This window comes from Thamnophis sirtalis, unplaced genomic scaffold, assembly GCF_051295495.1.
Source record: "Thamnophis sirtalis isolate CommonGarterSnake01/CBP01778 unplaced genomic scaffold, rThaSir2_p1.2 scaffold_12, whole genome shotgun sequence".
NCBI classification, from domain to species: Eukaryota; Metazoa; Chordata; class Lepidosauria; order Squamata; family Natricidae; genus Thamnophis; species Thamnophis sirtalis.
In genome coordinates, this window is record NW_028261392.1 from 37,261,733 (window position 1) to 37,272,802 (window position 11,070).

An 11,070-nucleotide genomic window follows, 5' to 3' on the forward strand; every position below is an offset into this window, starting at 1 on the left:
ATAGAATAATAATAGAGCTACTCAGGGCTCCGTTTTCCATCCTCCATTCAGAATAATGGTGTCTTCGCCTCTTTCAACACAGCATTATAAACTTCCAACAGCATTGGAACAAGTATAACCTGGAATTCTTTATATATTTCTGCTGGCAGTCCATCCAGCCCTGCAACTTTATTATTCTTTTGTCTTTGTATGGCCTCAATTATCTCTGATGTTTTAATTTCTTCATTGAGCATATCATTTATTTCCTCTGGTATCTTTGGCAGATCAGACTTTTCCAGATATTGTAGTATTCCTTCCTTTGTATAGTCTTGGTTTTCTCTATATAATTGTTCATAGAACTCTTGGGTAATTGTTTTCTTTTCCTCTAGTTGATAGCAGATCTCGCCTTTTTCATCTTGTAATTTATTGATCGAATTCTCTTGCTTCTGCTTCCTCAGCCTATAGGATAGCCACCGCCCCAGTTTATTTGCATTCTCAAAGAAATTTTGTTTTGCTTTTTTTATAGACTGTGCTAATTTTGCTTTTTCAAATATAGTCAATTCATATTTAATCAATTCCATACTTCCTTTTATACTTCTATTTTGTGGTTTCTTTTGAAGTTCACTCTCTAAATTTCTATATCTTTCTTTCAACTCTCTTATTTTTTGATTCTCAATTTTTTCCCCTAGCTGTAGCCGATATTGTGACCCCTCTTATAAATGCCTTAGTTGTATCCCATAAGTTTTGTATGGATGTGTCTCCTGGCCAGTTTTCTTTGAAGAAAAATCTCAATTCATGATTAACTCTTTTAATATATTCCTGATCATTTAGGATTGTTCCATTGAATAACCAACAATAACTGTCTTTTTGTTTTTTCCATATAATCCTCATGGGATATATCAACATTAATATAGTTTAAAAAAAAAAATTTAAAGTAGAAAAGCAACAAATTCCTGGCTTTGCTCATAAATGTATAGCCTGGTACATTTCTATTATTTTCCTGCTCGCTGCAACCTTTCCACCTCTATAAAACATGACTGTGAGATTCCTCACAACTACCGTATATACTTGAGTATAGGCCGACCCGAATATAAGCCGAGGCACCTAATTTTACCACAAAAAACTGGAAAAGTTATTGACTCGAGTATAAGCCTAGGGTGGGAAATGCAGCAGCTACCGGTAAATTTCAAAAATAAAAATAGATACCAATAATGTTTTTGAATATTTATTTCAAAGAAAAACAGTAAACTAGCGGTGTATTCAATGAAATACTTCACTCACCTCATGATGCTGATGTCCCGCTGTGATGATGATGTCCCGTGCAGCCGCGGGAGCGATGTCCCGCCTCCTATGACACACGGCACAGTGATTCCTATCATTGGATCACTGTACCAGAGGAGGTGGGACATCGCTATGTGGCTGCTTGCCATAACAAGGAGGAGGTGGGACATCGTTGCAGAGCGGCAGGAGGGGGAGGAAGGGGAATCGTAAGACAGCCCTGCATTACATTAGAACGTGAGGAGGGGGGATGGTGCGGTGCGCGCTGCGCGGCAAACTGACACAGAGGGAGGGGAAACTCACAGGGGCACTGGGCCATTCACGAGTGTCACCCAGCGGCATGGCCCCGCCCCTTTTTCTCCTCCATTTCAGGCAAATTTTTCACTGACTCGAGTATAAGCCGAGGCGGCTTTTTTCAGCCCAAAAAGTGGGCTGAAAAACTAGGCTTATACTCGAGTATATACATTAACTCCAAATAAAGTTTAGCAGACACTTAATTGGTATTGATGTTCATACAAATAGAAATGACCAGGTTATTAAAGCCCCATAATACAATACTGCAAAATGTGACGGTTTTTCAGCTAACTAGAACCTATAATACAAACCTTGTTTCTTTGTTTGAACTAGTAGAATTTATTTTTGTTTTTATTTGATTTGATTTGTCAATCATTTACAAGATAATAGGTATAAGAATAAACATGAGTAAGAATGAAATGGGTACAAATAAATGGGGACAGTAGGACAGGGATGGTAGGCATGATGGTGTGCCTATGCCCACCCTTTACAGATCTCTTAGGAATGGGGTGAGGTCAACAGTAGACAGTTTAAGGTTAAAGTTTTGGGGGTTTGAAGATGTAATAATAGAGTCAGGTAGTGCCTTCCAGGCATTGACCACTCTGTTGCTGAAGTCATATTTTCTGCAATCAATATTCTCCCATAATCACTTCCCTGTTATCTCAAAAAAATAGTTACTTTGTTTTAAATCCCCGAGAATATATTCATTTATGTTCTGTAAACAAGAAATCGGTATTTGAAAATTCACTTCTACTTGAAATCAATACAAGGTTAGGATTAGGACTGGTATTGGTGTTAGAGTTACAGAAAGGTTGGTGGGAACCACCTTTTCCCTTGTGGTAATTGCAGCTGCAGCTGAATCATATGGCTTGCTCTGCTGAGTTGAAGATTGCAATTTAAATTAAGCATTTCCCCATGATATCCATGAAAAGGTAAAGCATATATGTTGTCTTGGATCTTGTTGTATAAAGTGGACACTTATCAGAAATAAATGGGATAAGTTAAGGCAACTCTATTCATGTTTACTCAATAGTAAACTTTCTGAATGAATGGAATTATTCAAAGTAGATACAAATAAAATTGTGTTGTTATGGAATCTTTTATGATTTCCTTAATAATTAAAATATTTTATAAATATATTGTTTTATAACTTGTGTTCTTATACTTTACTTTTTTATTTATTTGAGCTGCCTGATGTCAGCTTTGGTCACATGATGGTGAGTAAGAATATTTTAAAACTTAGGTATTTTATTTGTAAACATCATATATTAAATACCATTATAATTTTAATTAAACTATTATTATTACTCAGTCTTAAGAAGCATGCCATCATAGTGCATCTTAAATCTATATGTTCTCCTTACCATTTCACATGGGAAATCAGCAAAATTGCCTTTGGGTTTTTCCCCACTGTTGAGTTCAAAACATTATTCCAACACAATATTTGTTTCAGACTTTGCCCACCCCTGTTCCATGTCTGTTTCCAATCACTGCTTGATGTCAGTAAAGGGAAATGTATGCAGTGGTGGGATTCCAAATCTTTTCCTACTGATTCTATGAGAGTGTGCCTTGCACACGTGCACAGCACTCAAAGACCACCCTCGATGTCAGCGCTGGTGAGCTGTGTTTTAGCTCAGCTGAGGCACAGCAATTCGCTCTGCCATGTAAATCAGCTGAGCTAAAAAACAAGGGAATATAGAACAGGGAACAATGGGGGCAGGAGGGTGGAGCCAACCAGAGGTGGTATTTGCTGGTTTTCTGAATTGCTCAAAATTTCCACTACTGCTTTGCCTGAACCACTCCAAACCAGCTGAATAGCACTTCTGAATGTATGGCAAAACCTAATTCATTTTATATACTTTGAAGTTCCCCATGCATGGAGGTAGATTAAGAGGCAAAATATTTCCTTAATACCAGCACAGAAAATCTGGCATGCATCTGATTCACCTGTACACTGAAACCAAGGTGAAGAAAAGCTCATGGGAACATGGCAGAAAATAGATATCATTTTATGTCTCTTTCATGGTGGTATGCAAGTAGGGAAAGCCCTTTTACACCTGAGTGCCCTCCAGAAAAAATTGTGCTGGATACTGCATCTGCCAACACTTACTTCCACTCACCACTGCTTTGTGACATTCAGATGCATTTATCTTGACATGTAAAGTGTCAAAGGAAAGCTGGGCAACATGGTTTATTTGGATTCCCTATTTTAGGAAACTTCAAGACTTCTATTGTTGCCATGGTACAACCTATTTGTGTCTTTTTTTCTGCAGAATTACTCTGTGTTAGAGATGAGACCTCCCCCTACAGTCATCGCACTGAACAATGCCATGTACTGGCAAGAATTTGAAGACAATTGTATCTATGAGTGTCTGGATGGGAAAGACTGTCAGAGTTTTTTCTGCTGTTACGAAGAATGCAAATCAGGTTCCTGGAGGAAAGGGCGGATACACATAGACATCTTAGAACTCGACTCTTATTCCAGAGTCTTTTTTCCCACGTCGTTCCTGCTTTTTAACCTGGTCTACTGGGTTGGATACCTCTATCTCTAGAAACAGTGAAGAAAACTGTGTTTTTCTTATTTCTTTGGGATGGGGAATATGTGGAAAGACAGATCCTGAATGGTTTCATTGGAAAGCTGAAAGATCACCTTACTTTTTCTCATTCAAGAAAAAGCCGTTTTTATTGATTGTTTTGTCTAAAAGGAAAAAAAGTCACTTATTTGAGGTTTTTTGCTAACTACATCTGACACGATCATGTAACAATGTTTATCTTAATTGTTCTCATACAATGGAGAAATTGCTGTTTTCTTTGGGTTACAGTTAACTATGTAGCATACAGATAAGCAAGATAGGGATGTTTCGAATAGTCATTCTTACGTTACTTCTGTCTTTTAAACTTGTTCTGGAAGCAAATTTGTATTGGTACAAGTTCTCCACAACTTTGTTTTGAGGAGGATCTGAGTTCAAGGAAAAGTCTCTCTCTCTCATTCACTTCACAGGTTTCAGGATGTTCTCTCTGGTCTTCTTCTGAGATGAAAAGGCATGATTTCAAAAAAAAATCTTTGCGTTTGTTTTTCACAAAATTGTTGGGTTTTTTTTGTTTTTTTAAACACAGAGTTTAATATTCCACATATTGGGCAAATACTTCAAGAAACCAATTTATTTCTGGAATAATACTCTTGCAATGCTTACTTTGCTTTTGGTACTGTGTAAGATGACTTTCTATGTAATAGTAGTGGAAAGGTATGATTCATTCCAAGCTAGGTTAATTTCTTCCATACTTTACTATTTGTTTTCACTGATATTTTCAGGGTGAAAAAGCCCTCTAGTTCCAGCCTGAATAAGATCTACTGTATCTGTGCTAATTAAAATCCATGTGCCTCAATCACTGTTCTGTGTAGGTTAAATTGCACATCCTATTGTTGCACCATTTGACTTGTGAACTGGATTCTTCCATTTAAATGACTGCGGAAGTGCTTGTTGTTAGTATCTTCGCCTGGTAAGTTATCTTTGGATTGGCACAACAGTGGCTTTTGTTCTTACCAGATCTATAGGAGCCTTAAGGATGGCAAGAAGATGAGATATTGGGAGTTCAGTTAAAAAATGTAGTGATGCAGAATCACTAGGACTTTTTTTTAACTAGGAGATTTTAAACTGGAAATGTATTTTGTACTTTTGGAACACATTTCAGATATTAAATTCCTGAAAATAATACATTCTTCTCTGGTGTAAAATATTCATTATAGACAAGCCCAATTCTAGAAGGCTAATGTAAATGTCTCAATGGTTATTTATTGATTTGATTATTTATTTATTTATTTATTTATTTATTTATTTATTTATTTATTTATTTATTTATTTATTTGTATTTCTACTGCAAACAGTATAGCTACTGTTAAAAACAAGTTTGCTCTCTATCCCTGCCTCTTCTCAAACTGTCTCCCTATCTCTTCTCAAACTCTAAGCATAACAGTATTTTTAAAAGTGTAACTCTGACACCATCTAATGCCTTTTTTTTCACTGACAACCTGAGGACTCATTTACTTGCTCCAAATATTTAAGTACCATGCACACACTTCATTTTGTTCTATATTGTCTCATTTTCTCTTGGAACTCAGTATTAAGAATTTATTTGTTCAAAGAAATGAATTTTAATATCAAAGGAAAAGAAAAGTATTATTGTTTGGTAGTAAAATGTATTTTTTACAAAGAGGATATAAGTTTCAATTCTGGGCATTTTCAGATACAGCTGAAACGATCTATCTGAACCACACAGAGATCTGCTGTTATTAAAACATGGCAGTTAGCTAGACCAATGATTTGATCTGAAAAAAATGCTTCTACTGTCTATTACATATTCTAAATACAGTTTTAGTAGGTAATGCTTCAGAACTGTAAATGCTAATTCAGTAAGAGTGCTGGATTTAAAAAATGTACTAAATTTTACCAAAAGCTTTCCAAAACTATACTTGTTTATTTTAGATGAAAAAAATTAACAGATAATTTATTAGCAGACGTTGAAATCTTTCAACTTAAATATAGATATCAGATTTTTTTTTCAAGTTCATTTCCTCTCAATTTTCATAAAACTTCAAGAATCAAAGTGCAGTTTTCCCACAAAGATGTGCTTAATTAAAAGAATATATAGTAAAACTCACACAAGGCACTGTTACGAAAACAAAGAACTACGGTATTAAACTGATGGCCTATGTAAATATGAGAGTAATTTTCTGGCAAGGAATCCAGTAAACCCTCAGCTAGTGAAGTTAAATTGAGTTTACTGCTTGTTGGTATCAGGATTGGACTTTCTTTTTAGGATACTGCAAATCTAATTTGTTTAAATTAACTGGAAAGATGATATACCTAGGTAGAATAATTGCTGAGAATTGTCACACAGTAGAAAAAAATGGCATACTTTTTGTGCAATTTTATAACATATATAACCAGTACACATATTTCATAGGATAGGATTTGTATATTTGCTCACTTTCTATTGCAGTGTTTTTCAACCTTTTTTGTGCAAAGGCACACTTTTTTCATGAAAAAAATCACGAGGCACACCACCATTAGAAAATGTTAAAAAAATTTAACTCTGTGCCTATATTGACTATATATAAAGTAATTTTCCCACGGCACACCTTACATTATGTCACGGCACACTAGTGTGCCGCGGCACAGTGGTTGAAAAACACTGTTCTATTGTATATCATCTAAACAAGACATTTGATAAAATCAAAAAGAAAATAAAGTTGTGCTCAAAATCTTAGTGCCCTCCCTCCCAACCTCTGGAATCAAAGCAGTCATATTAAATTAACAAAACTATTTTGTATATGACTTGGTTAATGTGAATGATATAAAGATTTTCTTTCTTGATTTCTACAATCAATTATAGACAGGTTACACATAATTCACAAGCTAATTTTGGGATTCAAAATACTTTGAAAATATTTTTTTTTCCTAAGGAGTGTTGAAAAGTAGCAAATTCACTCTTTATTATCTTTCAGGGGCCATATGAGTGCAGTTGTCTTTTGTTGAGCAGTGCCAATCAAAATGTGTAGCCATACACAGTCGGTGATGTTCCTCATTTTCAGACTTGACATTCCTCATTTTCTGATTAACTCATGGATGGAATCCATATTTCAATCCCATTGGTTGTATGGCAAGTGATTTATATTTGCAGAGAAATCAACTCTTTTTCTTCAGCAGAATCAAAGCTCTATTCTCCCTACTTCCCAAGAACACTGTTAGATCTGAACAAAAAAAAAAAACAACAGGGAAACATTAGGTGGTAGTAAAAAGCTTGGGTTTTCTGCAACACTCTGCAGTCATCCAGTGGACATCCAAGGGATTGCAGTCCAGATCTGGTAGCCCTATTATTGTATAATTAACACATTCTGTTATTTCAATTTTCCTGTTTAAATTAAAAACTTAGTGAGGGATATTATAATACCATAACCTCTACCCTGAATTACTACACAAAATTTCCTATACTAACTTTCTTTCCAACTAAAAAATATTTATATTCTAAATGAACCTAAGATGAATTTGCTACTGATTTCTTTGCTTATCTTTTGAATTACTATGCTCAACCTGTTTCCCTGTCCTTTATTTATTTTTAGAAGTAGCTTGCTATTCCATGAACATTTTTTGAGGTCTTCAATTGCCAACATGAATTATTCTTTTTTAGCATCTAAAAGGCAAGTTTTAGGACAGTGATCTGTGAGCTAAGTGCTATTATTTCACAAAAATGCAACTGAAAGCCAGTATTGTATATTTTTATTGTCTTATGAAACATTTTTCCTTGAGGGGTATAACCAGCCGCAATTGAGCAGATGGAAACAAATTATGAAACTTTTGAATTAATTTATAAACGCTCCTTATATAATAATGGCTTTAGATTTTATTATTTTTGTATTTCACACACACACACACACACATAATGTGGAGGATCCCTTTTTATTATTAATGCTATTTATTTAGAAATTTGTCTATGTGGTCACCAGGAATCAATACTGAGTTGATAGTACATAATCAAAAATAAAGCATCTAATTTTCATCATTAATAAGCAATCTTGTGGTATCAAGATAAAAATATATTATTACAGCTTAAAACCATAATAAAGGACAGCAGGAATGAAAACCCCATGGCAAGAGTAATTAACACTGACAAGTCTTCAGCTGGTCTGAAAGCTTTCAAAGCTTGGTGTTGGCCCCCAATGAGCAGGAAGATGAAGCCATGATTGGAATATCTTTCTCTAAAAAAGGCATGGTGAATCTTTCTTGATCACACTTGCCATTGAGTGGTATACCAGAAGACATGGTCCAAAAGGTGGTCAGAAAAAGTGGATGACCTCAGAACAAAAACCAAATTTAACAGAGTTAATGTGATTATTGTCATGAATTTAATAAATTCTGCACATTAAACTTGACATCGAAGGGTTCATTTTTTTCTCTGCCAATTAACATAATCTAGAATGTGGCTTTCATACAGCACAGTTGTTGATTATTGGTGCAAGTTAAGGATCCAATTATTTTTTTGTATCAGGCTTTTTTTCTTTCCTTATCCACAGCTGTTGAGTATCTTGTAAGTAAATGATCTTAACCTACTTCATCCTTCTCCAATCTGATAACTCTGAAATGAATTGAAGCATATTCTCCATCATCCCAGCCAGCATTGTGTCTGTCATTCAGACTAGAATTAAGGAAGTTGTCTATATATGCAATTAATGCCTTCAAGTAATATTGGTAGCCTCTGTTTGTTTGTCTGTTAATGTTTGTTTATTCATTTATTCTTTTTTATATAGCATATGTTCCAAATCAACAAGCTGGTCCCCCACAGTTAAACACAAAAAGGAAAGAATACTTAGTCTGAAGATGTACAAGTCTGATCCACTGTGACTTTTCAAATAAGCTGTCTATAGTCATACTATCAAATTGAGCATTTGTTGAGCACTTACTGCCTTGTAGAAGTACTCACAGCTTTACTAGATTCACCTGTTCAATCTTGACTTTAGGTCTTAATCTAATGCTCTCTCCCCCCCCCACCAGTAAATTAAAAAAATCAGGTTAATTCATAAAGACTATTAAACATTAATTGCACTACACAATATCCTGTAGATATAGGAGTCTGTCTGGAACTCATAACTTTCTAGAGGAAAAATACAGTTGCCCCCTTAATTTTAATGAACTACTAAGGAAATTACACTAATTAAATGGTGCTATAGCCATGTCCCAAACACTAAAATGCTTTACTCTTACTTTACATAGCCTTTCTTTATGTTACATCTGAGTTAAAGAGTTAAGTTTTGTTTTGCTCTTATTTCAGACTTTTTATAGATGCAAAATAAAAAAGCAAAAGCAAACTATCAAACCCAAATCCTTTTTTAAATTCACAAGTTTTGCAAAAAGTTCCAAAGAATTTCCATTTTTTTTTTAAAAAAAGTGAATTAAACAACTTACTACAATATTTGCATATGGAACAAATTCCATTGCTAAAACAAATGTGTGGCTAGGCAAGTATACTAAACACATTACAAGCAAGTAAGCTATATCTTGAAATATGCTCTTTGGCAGAATTGAAGCCCAGTTCTTTTCTATTACAGTCTCCCAAGTCTCTGCATTGTGCATCCATCACAAAAGAGGGAGGCTTTCCTTATGCCTTCACTGTAGCATTGATGTAATCTTCTAATTGATCTTATGGCACATTGTGCCAAAGGAGGAGCTGAAGGCAACCAACAGTGCTAGTGTTTGATTTCAGTGCTAATAAGATGTCACTTTCCATGCTGTGACTTCTTTACCTAATCATATCAGAAATGCTCTTCTCATAGAGCCTAATAGAATCAAGCTATAATTTTTTAAAGTTACAATTCAAAACTTCACTAACATATGTAAAACAAAACAAAACTTCACTAACATATGTAACACTACTACCTGGAAGTTTTTCCTGAAAAAAAAACTTTGTTTATCTTGTGCTATATAATAATAATTCTTGTAAGTCCTGGAGGATTTTTCTGATTATTCACAAAGTGCACAAGCTGAATCTGTGGGTTTCAAAGTTCAGGAGTCTCTAGTTGTCAAGACAATTACCTAGAAATATGGGAGTTGAATTCCAAACACATAGAATGTATCCAGACTAGGAAAGATGAGTTGGATCTGCTTACCTTCCTTCCTTTCCCCAGATACTATGGAGAAAGGTTTTTAAATTGTTAGGAACAATATTAAAATGAATATTACATCCATGTTGAACTAATTCTTCTCCTTCATCACCTACAGTATTAAGCTTGATAATACCAAAGATAAATCAGATGAATTGCCAAGGGATGCTAGATCATCTTTCTATGTACATCTAACAATGAAATGAGACACCACATGACTGGTGGCAAATATATGTGTCCCAGGATACAATCTGGGTCAGACAACGGGCCAAGATCTTTCCAGCTTTCAGATTTGTGCTAGAACCCATTCTCAGAGAACTTCGGTTTCACTAGAATGTGAGAGAAGTTCCCTGAAGATGGGCTCCAGCACAAGTCCAAAAGCTCAGAAAACTAAACCTCTGATCATGATGACTGACCCAGATTGGATTCTCAAAGGTTCACATTTCAGAGACATTGTTAATATAGAATATGGAATAGCCATCATCATATGCATCTAAACATTTACATAAATTTCTAGGTTGTACTGGAGCCTGTTTGTAGCAAAATATTGAACTAGATTACCTCACTTAAATCCAGAAAGACAGCTCCTTTCTTGTGTTTCAGTATGGATCATTGAGCATTTAGTAAAGGTTTCATGTAGAATTGGTGATACAGTTCTATTTCTCTGTAAATGGCTAACTGAAAAAGATGGATCAGCTTCTCTAATGTAGGATTTTTCAGATATGTTGGCTTAAAATTCCCCTCATTTCAAACTAGCATTGTAACTGGAGATAATAGGAATCACAATATATCTGGTATATCTACAAACCAGATTTAAAGTTTTCTGTTACTTTTCTCTTAAATATTGTTTAATTTATTTACCA

At 34.8% G+C, this 11,070-nt stretch overlaps 1 protein-coding gene across 1 annotated transcript in view; it reads left to right on the top strand.

Annotated features, from left to right (window-relative positions):
* The window catches only part of GABRG3 (gamma-aminobutyric acid type A receptor subunit gamma3), a 451,797-nt gene extending 446,407 nt beyond the window's left edge, over nt 1-5,390 (top strand). Inside the window, exons 9-10 of the mRNA XM_014064443.2 lie at nt 2,739-2,768; nt 3,825-5,390. Coding sequence (XP_013919918.1) covers nt 2,739-2,768; nt 3,825-4,103 — 309 coding nt within the window. The 3' untranslated portion in view covers nt 4,104-5,390. The remainder of the gene's footprint in view (nt 1-2,738; nt 2,769-3,824) is intronic.
* Nucleotides 5,391-11,070: the final 5,680 nt, after the last annotated feature.